Genomic DNA, 20158 nt, shown 5'->3' with positions numbered 1-20158 from the left:
TGGCTAGTGCCACCTCAGCTGCCAGTGACAGATGAAGAGTTGCCTCCATGAGGAGTATCTTCTAGCAGGAGTATCTTCAAACCCTCTGTCACTTCATTCAGGGTTTGAAGCTTTGGCACATTTTACAATTGTCCATCAGATGAACCTCACCCAAACACCTGAGACAGGCTTCGCCCGAGTCCCCACCAGTGTTCACTCTAAGCTCCAGGGCAGCACAGCTTCACAGGTGATTAATCAGCTCCACCCAATTAATCAGCTCTGTGCACTGAGCCTCTGACTGGGCGGGGCCGATTAATCACCTGTGAAGCTATGCAGCTTAGCGGGAACTCTGGTATCCATAGGGCAGTGGTCTCCAACCTTTTTACACCCAAGATCACTTTTTAAATGACAGACCAAGCCACAATCTACCACCCCGCCCCTTCCTCGAAGCCCCGCCCCTTCCTTGAAGCCCCGCCCTCTCTATTCTCCTCCTCTCCATCACTTGCTATCCCCAATCCTTATACTGCTGCTTTAAAAAAAAAATCTTCTATAGGAAGAGGTTTTTCCAACATTCGGCCTGTCTAGACTAGACCAAATGTCAGAAAAAAAACCCCTTCTTTTGGAAGCCCCCTTATTCCTTGTGGAAAGAGGAATATAGGGGTGACCGAAAGAGCCTGTTTGTTCTTCCACTAAAAAAGCGGAAGAACAAACACAACCCTGGATGCAGAAGAGTTTTTCTGGGATATCTCCAGAATCCTGAATAACTCCTGCTGTCTAGCCGGCCCCTCGCTGGGCTGAGACAGGATGTGTAGGCTCTGGGGTGGGAATGAGGGATTTAGGTGTGGAAAGGAGTGAGAGGTGCAAGCTCTGGGAGGAAATCTGGATGCAGGAGGAGGTGGAGAAGGGGACACTGGCTCAGGGAGGGGGTTCCAGGCCGGTCCGTGTTGGGGTACTAAGCAAGCCACAGGCTTCTGGACGTGAGGGTGCAGGAATTTGGGTTGGGGTATGTGAGGGGCTTGGGCAGGGGGTTCCAGTGTTTGATAGGCTCAGATCTAGGGTCTGGGAAAGGGGGAGCGCAGGAGTGGTTGTGGCCAGATGGGGGCTTGGCCCCAGTTGGGGGTTTGTTGGCCAGGCTTCATTTTTAAATAAAATACTATGTTAAACACAGAGGCTGTGACTAGACTGGCAAGTCTACACTGGCCGCTTGAATTTCTGCAAGAACACTGACTTCCTACTGTCTGAAATCAGTGCTTCTTGCAGAAATACTATGCTGCTCCTGTTCAGGCAAAAGTCCTTTTGCGCAAAGTTTTTGCGCAAAAGGGCCAGTGTAGACAGCTCAGAGTTGTTTTGCGCAAAAAAAGCCCTGATCGCGAAAATAGCGATCGGGGCTTTTTTGTGGAAAAGCACGTCTAGATTGGCACGGACGCTTTTTCACAAAAAGAGCTTTTGCGGAAAAGCATCCGTGCCAATCTAGACGCTCTTTTCCACAAATGCTTTTAACAGAAAACTTTCCGTTAAAAGCATTTGCGGGAAATCATGCCAGTCTAGACGTAGCCAAAAAGTTTCTGCATTGTCTTTATTTATGAGAATGGTAGGGAACCCGCCTTGAGTCAGGGGTCACTGACCCATAAAAAGTCATTTGGGAGCAGGGGACACAGTACTGGGGAGGGGTGCTAGTGGGTTCTGGGGCAGGGAACAGGGTGCCAGTGGGGGCAGGGGAGAGGAGGCAGGGTGCCACAATGACAGGTTTCTGCAGCAGGGGACAGGGTGCTGAGGGGGACAGGTTTCTGTAGTGGGGAAGGCAGGGGGACAGGTTTCTGCACTAGGGGACAGGCTGCCAGAGGGAACTGGTTTCTGCAGGGGGGGCAGGGTGCCAGGAGGCATGTTTCTGCAGCGGGGTGGGGGGGCAAGGGAGAGGGAACAGGGGGGTGGGGGACAGGTTTGGGGCAGGAGAGAGGGAACAAGGTTGGGGGCAGGGAGTTCCCTACACCAGCCATGGAGGGAAGCCTCTGATTCGTGGTCCCTCCGGGCTGAGCGCAGGGCAGCTGGGCTGGAGGGAAGAGAAGTGGCTGCCTGGCCAGTTGGCCATGGCGCTCAGCCAAGGTGCACCATGCTCCACGTGGGCTGGTGCAGAGGGGAAGCGCCTGGCCAACTGGCCATGGCGCTCAGCCAGGGTGCCCCACGCTCCACGTGGGCAGGCGCAGAGGAGAAGCCACCCGATCAGCTGGAGCACGGGGCAGCCTCTTTCAGCTGAAAGCCACAGCCAGCTGGCTGGGGTGTTTCAGCCCTCCCGATCTCCCAGCTTCCACCATTCCGCACAGCTACTTGCCTGTGTTGTTGCTCGGTGAGTAGCTGCTCCTCAAATGAGGAAATCAAATTTAAATGTACTATGCAGGTGCGCAGTTCAGAGAGGGCTCAAGAGCGACTCTTAGAGCCCCTGAGATTGACCGGTAGATCGCGATCTACCGATTGGTGACCATGGCCATAGGGCATCCACTCCAGACACTTCACACAGGGATTGAAGCCTTGGGGTCTGGGCATGCCTTGCACTCAGGGTTTGGGAATGCAAATGCAACCCCCTAACTATTTACAAGTTATTACTAACAACTACTAACACTGGACTAAGCTAAGTTTGAACAAGAAAACTGGAAGAAACGAGAACTGCTAAGCGCACCTGCAAAGCAAGCAGAACATGTTCCAATGACCATCACAGGCTGGCCCAACAGGTACCACTGAGGGAAAAAATCTTCTCACTGGTGCATTCAGCACATGCACACCTACATGGAATGGACATGAGAAATCACTCAAAGAATGATGGAGACACTCCATGATAACCTGGGGACAGTGATCTATGCCTTGATGAACAGTACCAGGATCTGGAGTGGGACTGGAAACAAGAATGGGTACAGTGCTGGGAAGGTGCACCTCCATGTGATGATGCCACACAGGGGGATCAGCAATGGCCCTGAGAATGGCACCAAAAATGTCTCCACCTGTCTCTCAAACAGCACCAGGGCCTCAGAGATGACAAGTCCAGTACTCCTCCTGGGGCGTGTGTGCCTCCAGAGGTCTGCACCCAGTCACTGGTGAGCCTGGCCTCAAACCTCTCTGCTTGTGCCCAAGATCCAGGAACCAAATGGGGCTGCATTGTATCTACCTTTCAGAATCAGAAGTGTGCTGGCTGCAAGAGGATGAGAGCTGGCGGAACATTCCCTGCAATGGGAACTGATGCTGTTGAGGCAGGAACTGTGGTGGTCCAAACACAGGTTTATCCTATGACCAAGAAACTGCAGGGAGCAGAGTAGGCAGCACTGGGAGGGACATGATCTTCTGTGCTGTCTGCAGGGCCTCCTGCATCGATGGTACCTGGAATGGACAGGGACTGCTGTCACTATTCACGGTGGCAGGTGGGGAGTGGACTGTACTACACCTCTCAAACTGAGCTGGGGCCCAAGTTCCTGACGGGGTGAAGAGCTGCTTGGCATGGGTCCCACTCTTCCCCAGTCTTTTCCTTTCCCTGGAAGGAGATTGAAGACCATCCTTGCCCCAACTTCCTGGGCTTCTTGGCTAGAGTCTCAGAAGGGGATGAATGCCAGCCAGTGATGGTACTAGTGGGGTGCTTTGCACTGGGGCCACAGTGCTCAGTGATGAACCTGAGTGCTGCTCCATCATCATGGGGAAGAATAACTCCATACAAAGTGCTTTTAAGGGAAGGTCATGCTCCTATTTTGTCCTTAGCCCAAGAGTTGTAAACAACTATTATGTGAATCACTAATGAGCATGGAGACCAGGAACACTCTGTCCAAAGGCGAAGTCCCATTTGGGACCTGTAAGTCTCTAACGATTAGGTAAGTTACTAACACTAAGGCTATGTCTATACTGCAGCCTTCTTCCGCAAAAGCTAATGCAAATGAAGCGCGGAGTAGAATATCACTGCGCTTCATTCGCATAATTAATTAGCAGCTTTTTTGCGCAAGAGGCTTTTGTGCAAAAAGGAGCTGTGTAGATGGCTCATTTTTGCACAAAAACCTCCTCTTGCGCAAGAGCCGTTCTTCCTCATTTTTTCAGGAAGAACGGCTCTTGCACAAGAGGGGGGTTTTGTGCAAAAAGGAGCCATCTACACAGCTCCTTTTTGAGCAAAAGCCTCATGTGCAAAAACGGCTGCTAATTAATTATTGAAATGAAGCATGGCGATCAACAGGTGTGTTGTAAGCAAAACTCGTGAAGTCATTCTGCCGCTCTACTCTGCACTAGTTAGGCCTCAGCTGGAGTACTGTGTCCAGTTCTGGGCGCCACATTTCAAGAAAGATGTGGAGAAATTGGAAAGGGTACAGAGAAGAGCGACAAGAATGATTAAAGGTCTAGAGAACATGACCTATGAAGCCAGGCTTCATGAACTGGGCTTGTTTAGTTTGGAAAAAAGAAGATTAAGGGGGGACATGATAGCGGTTTTCAAATATCTAAAAGGGTGTCACAAGGAGGAAGGAGAAAATTTGTTCCTCTTGGTCCTGCCTTGAGGGCGGGGGGCTGGACTCGATGACCTCTTGAGGTCCCTTCCAGTCATATTATTCTATGATTCTATGATATTCTACTCCGCACTTCATTTGCATTAGCTTTTGTGGAAGAAGGCTACAGTATAGATGCAAGCTAAGAGGGAAACTACATACACTACAATGCAAGAGTTAGAAGAGTCTGAACAAAAAGAAGCAATAGCGCTACCTGAAGCCGCAACAGTCCCAGCACCGTCACTGGCGGCAAGAAGGAACTGAGGGTGGGGGAAGCTGGTGGCACCCTCTACACTGTGGTATACATGCACCACTCCAGAGGATGCCAGAGCCAGTCCCCTATAGGTATTGCTGAAGGAAAATTTTCCAGTGTTGGTGCATGTGGCGAGCACACATACCCTAAACTGAATGGACATGAGCAAGCACTCTAAGAACACTGAGTCTTTTCATTCTGTATTACACTTGATAAGTATCCTGTAGACAATTGATAAAACAATTATGGGTGACAAAATTAGATAGACTACATACAGGCACCTTAAGTATAATTTGAGGAGAAAAGTATACTGCACTCAGATGTGAATTTTTATTTTCTTCTAGTTACAGCTGAACTGGATACATTAATACAAGAAATGGACATAAGAACTGTAAATCTACAACATGTAGCCTTTCTAAAAATAGGTTTAACTGTTCAATCAAAATTCAGCCAAGCAAAAGTAACCTTCAGAAATTTTCTTTAAAAACACTGCAAAGCCATATTTAATTAGTGTTGTACTAACTGAACCTAAATAGCCCAAACACTTCTAATACCCAGAAATGCAGAACATTGCATTTATTTATATCTTTGTGCTGCCCCCTGCTGTGCCGAATGTTTCTCAGCAGGTAAGCAAGTGGGATTCTTTGATAATGGAAACATTAGAATGAATCTACTTCTTGGGGAATAGAGGAGAGAACCACCTCATTTTGGAAGCACACATTGGGCAGTGTAAGATACCGAAGACATCTCACAGATGTATAGTGAGATTTTGTAGTTATGCAATTGTATACCTTATACCAAGTAAGTTGTACTCTGGATAAAAAAAATCAAGTGTACAAATGATTGTTGACATTAGTACTGAATACAGCTATATGATTGTTACAAACCTCAGATAATGCTAACGCTCTGTAACAATTATAGGTTGTAGCTCCTGTGGCAAAGCTCCAGCCGTGCCCCGTGGGGTTCGCGTTACTGGTGGATAGTGTTAGCCTCAGATTCACTGTGGTCCTCCACACAGCCTCTTTCTCTTTACTAGAGGTAGGAGCCACAGCCTACTGAGCCATACTCATCACAAGCTAGTTTTGGTGGTAAACTCCCCTCTGGAGTTCTGGTCTTCCCTCTTGGGGGAGATCTTTGTGATGTCAAGGGGGAGACTGGGGGGGGGAATCTGGGCCCATCCACTACTGGGCCTGTGTAGCCAGACAGGAACCCCCCTGTAACATCCATTTTTGCTTGCCTGGAGCATTCAGGGCACACAGAGCAGTAAAACAGCATAGTCTTTGAAAGCCTTGAAGAGAAGGCCCGGATATGTAGGCTGCTGTGACCCTGGATGGCTGTAAACAGAGATACGCCAATTGTTGACCTAGAGGCTGCCAAGGAGTGCCCTTGACTGAAACCCATATTGATACGAACACACACTGTCCGGGGGGGAGGAATCTCCCACCCAGTAAAAAAATGTCCAGAACTCACACTTTAGTTATCTCTCTTGCAAGTGTAAATTAAGTTGAAACTCCCTTGTAAGAACTGGTATCACAAAGACAGACCAACACAATTTGGCATCTTAGATAAGAAAGAGGATACGGGCCCCTATGGGTATAAAGATGGGTCCAGCAGCACACTTACACTGAGTGTCGATCTATCATCTATCTGCTGGCCGGGTTAGGTGTTTGACCTCCAGAGTTTCCACAGGGACGCCCACCTTGTATTTGTCTTTCCTAGGAATTGAGGGACCAGCCCTGGCCTGATACTCTGGAGTCGAGAGGCACAGAAGGGAGTAAAAATTGTACCTGGATGTGGTCCTTTGTCTTAAGTGTACACATAGACTTAGAGCTCTTTAAAGATTAAGCTGTCACTTGGTACCATTATTTCTATTTTCTATCTTTATTTTCTTTGTAACCATTTTTAAAATCTATATTTGCTAGCAGTTAAGAAATAGAGCAATAGCCATTGTAACCATATGATTTATAAGCTTCTTTAATAAACCTGTAAGGCTACGTCTACACTGGCCCCTTTTCCGGAAGGGGCATGTAAATTTCACCAGTCGTAGTAGGGAAATCCGCGGGGGATTTAAATATCCCCCGCGGCATTTAAATAAAAATGTCCGCCGCTTTTTTCCGGCTTTTAAAAAAGCCGGAAAAGAGCGTCTACACTGGCCCCGATCCTCCGGAAAAAGCACCCTTTTCCGGAGGCTCTTATTCCTACTTCAAAGTAGGAATAAGAGCCTCCGGAAAAGGGCACTTTTTCCGGAGGATCGGGGCCAGTGTAGACGCTCTTTTCCGGCTTTTTTAAAAGCCGGAAAAAAGCGGCGGACATTTTTATTTAAATGCCGCGGGGGATATTTAAATCCCCCGCGGATTTCCCTACTACGACTGGTGAAATTTACATGCCCCTTCCGGAAAAGGGGCCAGTGTAGACGAGCCCTAATTGTTTAAGCTTTATCCTGACTCCTTCAGTTGCTGTAACAGAACCAAGCACAATTTAAAAGAACTTCAGCCGGTCATAAAGGACAGATATAGGGAGAGCTGGGGCATCTGGATCGTGTCACTTCCGGAGGACAGATCCATAGGGGCATCTCTCAGCCTTCCCTAGGCTGCCTGCTGTGAAGGGATCCTGTTTCCTAGCAGTTAAAATCTGAGATGTAATAAGCTCTTCCTATAAACTCTGGGGTGTCTGTCAGCCTGTTGGCTGCCCTCCGCATAGGGATCCCAATCCTAGAGAACTAAGACACGGACGTTAAACTCCTCGGGGCGCCCGTCAGTCTCTCCTAGACTGCCCACTGCGACAGGACCTTGTGTCCCAGCAGTTGAAGACTTGGGTGTAACACACACACTGCCCTGACCATCGAATGACAGCCTGTTCCAGCCCAGGGACCCTAAGGCAGCGGCAACAGGCAAGGTTATTGCCATTTCCAGTCTGGCAGCTTTTCCCTGGGCCACTTCCCCAAATGATCCCTTCCAGCACTTTTCCTTTGGTACCTGCTTGTCAGTTCTCAGCTCACGCCCACACAGTTCTTCTATACCGCACTTCCTCTTTCCTGTCCTTTGCTCTTCCTTGCCTGGCAGAGACCTTTTAAAGCTGTTCCATAGGCCTTAATTGTCTGCAGGTGTCTAATTAATTTGTAGCTTCTAGCACACTCTAATTGACCTTAGGTGCCTGCCTGATTATGCTGCAATTAGGCTTGGTCTTTTTTTTTATTCAGGGAAGAGAAAGCTGTTCACCCAAACACCAGATATCATCCCTGCACTAGTGTGCAGCAGCCAGCTGCTCTAGGTCTGTCAAGCTCCATATAGGACTCTTTGATCTGGCAACCCGGCAGGAGTGCAAAGGGGGCAGGGAGAGCCCCGTGTTGGGGGGGATGGGGAGCAGTGCAATGGGGAGTTCTGGCTCCAGCGGCCAAGGAGCTCAGGGCCCGGCAGCAGCCAAGGAGCTCTGGTCCTGGCTCCATTGGCCAGGGAGTTCCATCCCCAACCATGGAGCCAGGTGACTGCAGAGCTGCAGCTCCAGCAGTAAACATCCCGGCAGCAACTAGAGAACCCCACGGGGCTGGGGCAGAAGTGGGGCCGGGCTGGAGGCCTAGCCTGGGGGCAGCAAGGCAACCTGGGCTGTGAGGGAAGCAACCTCCCCATGTCCGGTAAATCCCCTTATTCAGGACTGGTCAGCTCCCAAGGGTGCTAGATCGAGGAGATCCAACCTATACAAGACTTCAGGACAGAGATGACCAAATATATGTACATAGTAAGCTTCACTTTTGGACAAGGACTGTCTTGTTGTGGCTATATAGTGCCTTGCATAATAGAGTGCTAGTCTATGGCTAGGGCTCCTAAGCACTATGATAAGTCAATAAATAATCACATTGCTGGCTAGCCATTTAACTCGTTCAGGTTGCCTATGTCTTCTTTCTAATGAGCATTGACCTACTCAGTAGAAGACATGAGTTCTATTCCCAGATCTGCTACTAATCTGCTTTGTGACTGGTAAATCACTGCCTCTCCCCAAGCCTCAGTTTCTTCATCTGTAATACCAGCACTCATTTTCATAAAGCACTTTTGAGATCTGTGGATGAGGAGCAATGCAAGAACTAAGTATTACTCACTGTGAGAGCAAACACTAAGTACCCTCAGTGAAATTTTCAACCACTTAATAGATTTTTGTTTTCCCAAATTACTTAGTTTTCAAAAATCTCACCGCAAATCCATAGCAGCGTGTAGTCTCCTAATTTTGATACAAATCGCAGGCATTATTAAAATCTATGCGCTTTTAAAAATATAAATTAGAATGGGCTTCTGCGGGTCAACAGGGCAAATGGATCAGATAATTAGAAAGTCTCCACAGTTCCCTCACAAGCCTCTCTCCTTATGGTAGTCCTCCCTCTTTCTTTCAGCCTCTGGAGAGAGAAGACACAAATGGTAACCAATGGCAGATATTGAGTATTCTTTGCTTTTCATTATCTTTAGAAACAAACAAAAAACCCACAAACCCCCAAGTCTTTTTATTGATGTTATGATGGATAGGAGGAGGGCTGGCCAGCACCGAGTGCCTAAGAAGTTAAATTCAGGTATCTAGAAAGGGTGTTGGAAGGGGGCCAGAAGAACCAATGGGGATACAGTGCTGAAATCTGAATTGTATTTAGATATCTTGCCTGCTTTCTTTGTAGTACAATTCTAAGTTAAGGGCTAAAGCAAGCAGATGTAGTAATCAGAATTACCATGCCAATAAGAAATATTGGACATGGGAGTGAACTGGGCCTTGAAGTACGAATCAGCACAGATCGTGAATAGAGGGAAAACACATATTTAGTCGCAATTGGGGTATTTTTATTTTGATTGTTTGGTTAAACTTCTCTGTGTAAACCTATGCCTTCCTTCCCCCCACTCACCATTTAAGTTACAGCTTGAAGAACTATGATTCTTTATGTTTTTGATCTGTTCTTTTCTTATTTGCTCTGTAACACTTAGCAACCAAGTATGCTTATCAAGTATATCTTTTTTAAGGTGATGATTTGATTCTTGTGTCCTAGAAGGTAACAGGAGGTTTGTGTGTGTGTGCCTAGTCTTGGAGGTCAGCTATCAGAGATAGTTTGTTTTTCTGTGCTTTTTGCTTCTTTTTTCAAGCTCTCTTGGGGCAAAAGAGCTTGGGGTATCCCAAGGAAGGGATTCAAGTGTTCCTTCCTATTTTTTCAGGGTTAAATCACTTGATGGTGGCAGTTACCTCCCAAGTCAGTAAATCCGTGACTCCAGGGAGTTTTTATAAGCACAGTCTATAAAGGCAAGGTATTTAAAGTTCCTTGTGCGCTTCCACCTTCTGTACTCTTCTGCCAGAGTGAGGAACAGCCCTGAGAGATATAAGCAGGAAAAAAAATACTATTTGGAAGTATTTAAATAAACTGAAGATGTGAAATTCTTGACTTAAGCCAAATCTATACTATGGGGAAAGATCAGCTTAAGGTATGCAATTCCAGCTACATAAACAACATTGCTGGAGTACTCACAGCAGGAGGTCAATGGGAGAAACTCCCATTGACTTCCCTTATTCTTCATGACAGTAAGGAGCACTAGTGCTAGCAGGGGTGCCCTCAGTGCTCAATTTAGCAGATCTTTACTAGACCCACTAAATCAAATGCCAGAAGATCAACCACTGCAGCATCAATCTTCCTGCAAGTCTAGACTTCCTTAGTTAGTAAATCCTGACAGCTCATGTAACCTGCTCATTATTTTCTTTTAATTCGATACAAACATAATAGCAGGTATCATGAACATAAAAATCCATATATAAAAATAAGAATGTGGGTGAATTTCAATGCTATGTTCTTACAGATTGCCCACCAGTATTGATTGGATCAGTTACTACGAAGGGGGACAGGGCATTACAGAACTTGTATTTTTGAACCTTAAAGTTTCATGTACAAGACATATTTCACCCCCTCTTCCGTTCAAATAAAAGTCTTAATTCTCAAATGCAGACAAGCAAATATTAATTCAATATTCATGCAGTTTTAATATTGGATGCAAATATAAAAACAGCATGAAATCCAAGAGAATTACACAGAGTTAGGAACTTATTTGGAAGTTGTTGGCATACAGACATCTCTGCTATGCCATTTTCCATTTTATAAAAGCTGCCCAAAAACAGCTCAGACAATTTCCAGTTGATTTGATCAAACAATAGAGAAAAAAATTCTAACTTCTATTTAAAATATATTTAGCAGGCAGTTAATTCCCAAAATAGACTCATCTTTAACAAATGAAATGAGTTTGAAGATTAAGTTTTTGTAACTTTTTTATAATAGATTATTAAGAGAAATGAGTTTATTAATATATGAGACCAAAAAACACCCCCAAACTTACTTGAGTACCTCTCAGACCTGAAAAGCAGCTCTGCGTAGCTCAAAAGCTTTTCTGTCTCACCAACAGAAATTGGTCGAATAAATGGGATTACCCATATATCACCCATATTGTTTCTTCTTGTATTGTTTTTAAACACATCAGAAGATGGGACATCCTTCTTTATGAAATTACACAAAACTGAAGAGACCAGTTTGTCTGATGTCATCACTGAAAGTCATAGCTGTTGTATCGCTGAGCTGGTGAAAGTGGCTGAATCATTTAGTACTTTGTGTATCAAACTCAACATTTTAAATTCCACTTATAATTACCCAGTAGGGCAGTTAGTACAGATCATGGAACACTTGTGTCATGTGCTTCTGCTAGGAAGCACCGCTTACCCAGGATTGCCTTCTGTGGCAGCCTGTTCCCAGGTACAATTAAGGTATTTGGTTGAGTCCACTGCAGCAGTCCAGTCGAATTGACAGAGGCATGGGTTACAGAAGCCTGGTGGGCATCAGAAAGAGACTGCTGCAGTTTTCCCAGCTGGGCACATGATAAATAGCATTGCTATAAGGTGTTCACCCAAGACCTGGAAATGTACAAAGACATTTACTGGCTCTCAAACTTGAGAAATTGCCTCTCTAGGACTTTTGCACATACTGATCACTCAATGTACAAATATATGTTCTTTATTTTCTATTGAGACTTCTTCACACTTTGAATGTATTTAGTAACAAGTATAATTTTTCTGGCAACTGTACTACTTGGTATATCTGTCTGGTATATTTTATACATTTACAATAGTCTATTTAGCAACATTTACTACAAAGGAAAATTACTTATCTCATAATTATGCTTCTCTGAAAACATCATGCATTTTGCATGGAAACCTATTGATCTTCTTTTAAAAATGATCCTACTAAGACAAGCTCAGGTTATACAGATTTTAAATATGAATTATTTAATCTCTACACACCAGGTGTTAGAATTTACTGGTGCACAGTCCACTGCCAGCAACAGACATTACCAACTATATGGAGTTAAATGGGAAGAACAGGACAGACTCACTGGGGAAGATTTTTTATTTAAAAAATAAAACAAGAAGAAACGTCAGTAAAAGAATACCTCACACCAACATTTCAACTTCCCCCAAGAAACTGAAGCAGTTTTAAAAGTGTATTTAGATGCCAAAAACAAGTCTAGATTACATTTTATGAAAATACCACCAAAGTAATGGATAGAAAACTCAATCTTTCACACTACTAAGGTCAGTAATGTCTCTGTTTTCAGCATTTTCACTGGAAGGCCGGGAACTTTCCATTGTAGTCTCTGGTTCTAAAACACTGCTTTTCACAAGCTCATGAATAGGTTCTTCATCCACTTCTGCCTCCATTGTTGTGGCTAATTCATTGTGATCCTCAGCTCTATGTTCCATGTCCATCTCTTCCTCCATCTGCTTTGTGTTGTCCTGATCTCCTTCCTCCATTTTACTGTCAAAATCCTCCTCTTTCCTCTTTGCTTTAAACACTTCAACTCCCATCATCCTCAGGTAATGAAGTCTCTCATTCTTGGGCACAAATGCACGAAGTGAGGTCTTTCCATGCCAGCCACACAGAACAATAGGACACTGAAGAGTATCAGGTATGCTATTAAAAATTAGTTGTTTGATAAAAATTAATTTACGCAATCTTGAGAATTCATGTCTACAGAAATATTTTAATTTAATAGCTTTACATGTGGTTTCAACGGAGCAAGCCAACAGTATTATGTATTTTACTTTTAAAGCGGTATCTAATTCAGCACTGTTTAAACACTGATAAGGACAAGTCAACATTACTAACTGTGAGAGGAACATACAGGCAACACGAGCAATAACTATAAACATTTATTTCATAGATTCATGAAGTTTAAGGCCAACAGATACTATTTGATCTAGTCTAACTTCCTAAGTGTAACAGGCCATTACATTTCACCTAATTAACCAGTACTGAGCCTAATAACCTGTGCTGACTAAATTATGCCTTCCAGAAAGGTATCCACTCTTGATCTGAAAAAATGGAATTGGAGAATCTCTCTCACTAACCACAGGAAGAAAGTGCCAAGAAAAATCAGCTTCCCTATTTAAAGCTTTATTTCTAATTTTCATTTGTCTGGCTTCATTTTCCAATCACTGGTTTCTGTTACACCCTTCTCTCCTACACCTAAAAGCCCTAAGTACTCAGTTTTCTTTCCCCATGAAGGTACAATGCAATATAATCAAGTCACCTCGCAATCTTCTGCTAACCAAAACTGACTGAACTCTGTAAAGCATTTTCTTAAGTCCTTGAATTTTTTTTTTCTTTTCTGTACCCTCCCCAATTTTCCAACATTTTTTTCAGTTTCCTTACACAATAGCAATGAAGGGACGAATTTTTAAATCCTGGGATTCTTTCCTTAAATGGAAAAGACTGACAGAATCCACAAATTAAAGTTAAACTAGATATACAAAAGGATGCAAAAATTATATACCCATCCAACTTGCCATTAGCAAACAGGTTTCCTATTAAGCTATCCATTTCTCCATCATTTAAGCCTTAATTTAAAATAAAAATGTCTGGTTCTTAAAGTTTCAAAGGTAATTTTCTCAACGTGAACTATATGACAGCTGTTACCTTCCTCAGTCAACTGAGAACTCCAATACCTCAACTTCTGATCAGAGTCTTATGATTTTCACTCTTTTATTCAAAACTCTGCAGGCAGCAGTGGAACTGGTAAAAAACCATGTAAGTTTCACTATGGAGCGGTGCTCTACAAAGCTATTAGCAGCCACAGAGGTAAGCACAGTAATTGAAAAAGGGAAAGGAGGAACCAAAAAACCTAAGACCATAAGAAGGAATTGGAACTGTGTGTTAGATGAGCTCTCCTATTTGCTATTTCTCTTCACCTTACCGGTGGGAACCCATCCACATTTTTCTTTATTACTTGAGGCTAGTTGGCTTAGTCTTTGAGTTAATAAGTATATGTCAAGCCTTGCATTTACAATCAGAACTCTGACAACAGTGAAGGTGAAGTGCAAACCTGCTTAGCCTCTAATCGGCAATGGCTTCTTAGAAATGTACATCTAGACATAAGCTTACAAGAATGGCCTCCAAAACTGCACCCATTTAGAATCCTAACTGTGCAATCACATTTACAAATCATTTTGATTAGTAAATAGGTACTATAAGAAGCATCAAGCTGCACCTACAATCCTGAAGGACAGGTTCAGGATCAAACAAAAACAGGGGCCCTTAACATCAATGGTGACTGAATATTAACAAATAAACAATACTGCTTGACCACATTCTAGGAGATTCAGCGTTAGCTGTTTTACATAAGACATGCTAATGTCATATTTGTGAATAATTTTCATGCTGAAATACCACCTAAGATGGAGTGATGTAGCACTTGGCTGTTGCTAGGCATAATCACTAAAATACTTGAAGACTATGTTTCTTATTAGTAAATGCAGTGAAAAATAGTTCACAGCAAATATTTTCATTTCCAGAGAGGTACAAATGCTTTAAACTTACGCTGAAATTCAAGATAAATACCCATGGTAATGAGTTACATGCTTTTGTTTCTATATTCACATGTATTTCTCTTGTACCTTTTCTGAGTGAGGATAAGTGAAAAAAATGTTTTAGAAAAGCATCTGTTTACCTGGGATCTGGTTCATACTTCAAGACAATGCTCCCCATAGCTAAAAAAGAAAGATTAGGTACATTTACTTGGAAATACTTGTGATTCCAAAATGTTATGAGAGCAAAATGTGTATAGTTGTACAGCAATCAGAATGACCTCGTTCAAAAATTGCACGATTGCTATGTGTAGCAATACAATAAAACGATTATAAAACTGTATAGATTTTTATTCCAGTTTCATATTTCAGATGGAAAAAAAAGAATCTTGAACAAGCCTTCTCCCCTCCCCCCCCCAAAAAAATCCCAACCACCACCACTCTCATAGGAACAAACATGTGCCTGAATTCTAGAACAAACATTTATCTCTACAGGAAATATCCAAAAAATAAAGCAGAAGTCAGAACACATTAAATAAACAAACAGGGCAGAGGGCTGACCAAAAGAAAAGTTAGTGGTTTGGAAGAAAGCTTTTGTGCCTACATTTTATCTTAAAGGGATGGCATCAGGCATACAGATACCATCATGAGGAGTATGGATGCAATATTGTATAAAACCAAATTTCTGTCTGGATTTTTAATACCTAGACTACTAACACTGCAAGAGTTTAACAAAAAATATTTTTCTTTTGCTTTACCACGTACATTTGAGAGAACCATGCTTACGCTGTTTCGCTTGCATTGTCAGTGTCCTGTTTGTAAGGATTTTTCATGGAGAGAAAAAGGTCCAGAGTGGCATTTTTCCTACTTGTTTAGATAAAATATTAGTAGATGTAATCAAGATATGGCCAATGTCATAAAACTAATGAAGGTGTTTTAAAGACACCTGCATGGGTTAGGAACAGCTTCCATTGAAATATATGCAGGAACAGAAGTAGGCAGAGTTAAGAAATTTCGCTAATCCAAAGTTCTTGCTGGATTCACGATTTGTGGGAATCCCAGACCTGATGACTCTTCTGGTTCTATAAAGGGCAAGCTCTATGCAAGAGACCAGGCTGTCTGGGTCATGCAGGTTTACAAAGCTTAGTCTAGTAAGCTTCCAGACTTGGGGCCAGATATAGACAAGCCTTTCCAGAGTCTGTGGCTCCAGCAACATTAGAATGTCTATATTAACTATTGCACTATGGATGGCTAAGAAAACATGCTAACATCGCTGGATGTTCGATTTTCCATTTATTTGAATGGATAACTCATTGCAGAGTTCTCAAGTTCTACAGATGCAAAATAGTGTTCCATTTTGCCATAATAAAAACAGAAAGCTTACCCAACTCCTTGACCCGTTTGTGTGTTTCACTGCTAAATTTACTTAAGAATGGATTCTCTTGAGTTAGCAGCACTTTAACATCTTCTATGCACACATTTATAATCCTTGCATTAATGAATGGATACAGTGTATATATACCCTGGAGGTAAAAAAATACAATCAATCAGTTTAAAGATGCAATCTCTGCATGTGGTAATATATAAAAGACAGGTATCCATTTATCAGATTATTGATAACATTATATAATTGCAAAAAGTCTTGTGCAAATCATGTAAATATCTTTACAAAAGCGATGATTTGCTAAATCTCATAATACTGTTTGTTTGCACATATTATCTTTCTATCTGCTTTATATTTGTATCACAAACTTGAATTGTTCCTTCGTGACACTTTCAGACAGATTTTCATTAACACTGCTCGCCTCTGTGCTGATTGCCCATCCACCAGCTAAGAGGCCACAGAAGGGATTCAACTCCCTCAGCAAGTTTTTCCTTCACCTCAGACAGCATAGAGCCACTGGCTGTCCTATCATTCAGCAGAGCACGTAAGGACACGTGGTAAGGGTATTTAACCCTGGACTCCATTTGAGTGTAAATTTCTGCACCTGTGCTGTGAATTATAAATTGCAGCTGTGAAATTGCTGCTTCATCATCATTCCTGCTTCATTTCTCAGAAGTGTAACTTTCTACAATGGAAGCTTTGAACAAAGGACTGAATGACTCAAGCTTTTGGGCCTGATCCAGAAATCAACTTTTGCAAACTAGCATAATTATCTCCTCTGCTACGATCCCGATCTACAAACTCTACAATCACTTGCAATATATATGATTCCTCTGATCACAGAACTATTCCCCTTTTTTATTATAAAATCTTCAGTTTCAACTAAAGGAACTGGCTTCAGTCTAAGTATTTAGCATAACCAGCAGAAATGGACAGACCTTTGGGGTAGGAAGAACTTCATATGTGATTAATCTGATTTTCAGTAACCTCTCACCATGAAGACCAGACGTCTGTGTGGTGGTAAGTGCTGGATGCCTAAGGGGACTGTGTTGTTAGCTTCTGTAGCATCACGCTGGTTAACCAGAAGCTCATTATGTTACTGGTTTGGTAAAAGCAACGTCAGAATAACCACCAGTATTAGGAGTTTCTGTCCTATTTTTAATCAGTCTGTCATGAGGTTGGCATTTTCAGCTGTATCTGACACCAGCCAATGTCTGTAGGGGAGTCTGGACTACCCTGCCTTGGCAATAAATGTGATGTCTGTCTTGGCCACAGTGTGGATTTCTGGCCTGTCTCAAGTCTAGTGTGACAAAGCATGCAGGCATGGCTTGGGTTAATAGGGAAACTGAGTCAGAAAGTGTTTTGCATAAGAATTCAGATTAAGTATGTTACGCAAGACCACATCAAGAAAACACAGGGCTTATTTCTGATAAGCAAAAAGTACAGATGCAGTCATAAAGCTGTCAACTATGCACATGGCAGCAACATCCTGAGCAGCAGGATGTACCCCAAATAGGGGCATTGGGCATTTTACGTATCCTACACAATACGTAATCAATTGATAAATATTATTAGAACAACCAAGTCTCACTTTGCTAAAAATCGGGCTAAATAAAAACAATCAATGGGAGAGAATGGGCAGGACTGACCCATATGTCCTGCTCGATGTAACTAGAAGGAATAAGGTCCTTCACACTTGTGGCCCAGTGCATGGCGTTCCAATGCACGGTAAAAAATGGAACCACAACCTCCTGCGTGGCACTGTAGGTAGCATATAGGTGAAGTGTAAGTGAATTAGGCTTTATTACTGTATACAGTAGATCTTTTAGTAATTGCTTTTGCATTGCTTTGTGCTGTATTAATTGCTTTAGAATTTACAGTATTTAAGGTTTAAATTGTATAGTAATTGTTCCTAAGGCTTGTAAAACTTAAACAACTGTATTAACTGCTTAAAGCTTGCAATAAATAAGAAAGTGGTTAAGTAGCCCTGGAATGGACTGCTTTCCCTTGGATCTAAAATAAATCAAACCTCATGACAGTGTCCTACTGCTTTCTGACAAAAGATTAAATTTTAAAAAAGCTCTGAATAGTCACATCAGAATGCAATCCATTTGTTTAATGCACTTTAAAATACCATATTTGGAGGCTGCACTTCATAATGTGCCACACTTATATTCAGGATACAGCAGGTATTAAAGGAAATATTAACAGAGATCCCAAGATATGAAAGCACAGTGCTTTGCAATTACCTCTTGTGCTAGTCTGAAGGCACAGCCGAACTGTTCACCATCACTGTTGCGAGACCAGACTTTTATCCCCGTATTAATAACCTGTCAAAGTAAAATATCAATGAAGTTTTAAAGAAAAACCAAGTTTAAGAGTTAGGGAGCTCATCTAGAAACTGCTTAAATGCAAACAAGGCTCAAAAAGAGGAAGTTATGTGTCCGATCCCAGGGTGCTGTGTACATTACCATTCTGTTACTATGCTGGGACAGATCCAGTATCAAGGTTTGAGACAAAGATATACAGTAGCTGGTACAGATAGCAGCAGCAATCTTGGCACCTTAAAGCACTGCCACAAACGGGCTGTCTCCAACTAACAACTCTGATGGTTGGAACTGAAGGAAGCAGAGCTGAGAAGTGCAGTGTCCATGCTGAGGGAAGCTTTCCGCTTGGTGCTGGAAAAACAGACACCAGCAGCTCCAAGATTTTAGAGGCTCTCTGAGATCTGAAGGGACATGAAGTAATTTTAGAAGCAGATCTCTTTGAAGAGCAAGAAAGGGGGGAATCTCTTTTAGGAGCATCTTGGAAGACAACCGAGCTATATGCTACTTTACAGGAATAGGGGTTTTCTGCCATCTGCCAGAGTCACACACACACCACTTAGGCCACAGTAGGAATGTTTTTAGCTGACAACTGTTCCAGATTGGAAGAATCCTACTTCCCCTTCAGGGTCTGAGGCAGGTTACACTGATATTTCCTAACAGAAGAAGTTTTAGCCTGCTTTCTTTGTATTTGGAAGACCTTTTCATAAGGGACTTACAATCCTTACATTTTCCCCTAAGAAGTCCTTCAGTCAGGCAGTAAAAACAATTTGGAGTATTGTCATTAAGGGGCAAAGCTGCCTCACGTGAAAAGCACAGTTTTAGTCAGATATGAGGAAACTTCCCTACCAGGAAAAACAAAAAACAAACTAAAAACCGAACAGATCAATTGCAATATACCCTAAATACCAACAGCTGAACTATTACAGGTAAACTAATATATGAGTTGACAAGATGGGATGCTGTCAACTGGTTCTAACAGTGAAAGGAAATGAGGGCTGGTTAGTTGCTCCACCTTCTTCTGTTCCCTCAGGCAATGTCTACGCTACAGGGTTTTGCCTGCAGAGAGTATGCTAATGAAGCACTCATTTGTCGTGCTGTCATTAGCATATTCTCTGTCCGAGGCTTTTTGCACAAAAACAAGCAGTGTAGATGGATCCGTTTTGCACAAAAACTCCCTTTTGCATAAGATCTGTATGACTCCTTTTTTGAGGAATTGTATTTGTATTGCAAAGGTTGGAAGGGCTTCTGGAAAGTTCAGTTTGACTGGGATGGGTACCAGAAGTTTCAAGAAGGTTCAATCTTAAGCCACTGACGTGCAAACATGGACATTCAACTGGGTGGAGTTGCTCCTGCCGTTGCCTATTATATCGCCAAGTACGTTGCTAAATGTGAAACTATGAGTCTTGAAAGAAACCTCAGAGACACTATTGCTCAAATCAGAGAGGAGGAAAGCAATATTTCTCAAAAGTTGTTTAAAATATGCATGGCAATGTTAAATCTCATAGACTCATAGATTTTAAGGTCAGAAGGGACCATTATGATCATCTTGGAGTTGTTATTAATTGAAACACACTAGATTTAAAACTAAAAAGACAAAAAATACAATTCAAGGTAGTTGCTAACTGTTAGAACTCTTTCTCCTACGCTGCTAGTTTAAAACTTTATTTTTGACTTTTTGGTGCACTTTATTATTTTTAATCTTTTAGGGAGCTTTTAGAAAGATTGTCTTATTTAAAAAAGTTTTTTTAAATATATTTTTTATTTTAAAGAGTTCCCTTCCCCTATTTTGTAAAAGTAACATTCCTTCCAGTCTTGGAGGAGACTGGATACCAAAAGTTCAGACAGTCAC

The 20158-nt window shown here is 42.6% G+C and overlaps 1 protein-coding gene across 1 annotated transcript in view; it reads right to left on the bottom strand.

The window, feature by feature from the left end:
- Nucleotides 1-12124: 12124 nt before the first annotated feature.
- NSUN2 (NOP2/Sun RNA methyltransferase 2) overlaps nucleotides 12125-20158 on the bottom strand; it is a 48045-nt gene continuing 40011 nt past the window's right edge. The window contains exons 16-19 of the mRNA XM_075921501.1: nucleotides 18232-18312; nucleotides 15983-16121; nucleotides 14742-14781; nucleotides 12125-12706 (exon numbers count right to left, since the gene is read on the bottom strand). Of these exons, the coding sequence (XP_075777616.1) occupies nucleotides 12307-12706; nucleotides 14742-14781; nucleotides 15983-16121; nucleotides 18232-18312 (660 nt within the window). The 3' untranslated portion in view covers nucleotides 12125-12306. The remainder of the gene's footprint in view (nucleotides 12707-14741; nucleotides 14782-15982; nucleotides 16122-18231; nucleotides 18313-20158) is intronic.

This window comes from Pelodiscus sinensis, chromosome 2 (assembly GCF_049634645.1).
Source record: "Pelodiscus sinensis isolate JC-2024 chromosome 2, ASM4963464v1, whole genome shotgun sequence".
Taxonomy (NCBI): Eukaryota; Metazoa; Chordata; order Testudines; family Trionychidae; genus Pelodiscus; species Pelodiscus sinensis.
The sequence above is the reverse complement of the archived record's forward strand: the minus strand, read 5'-3'. Positions and strand labels throughout refer to the sequence as shown.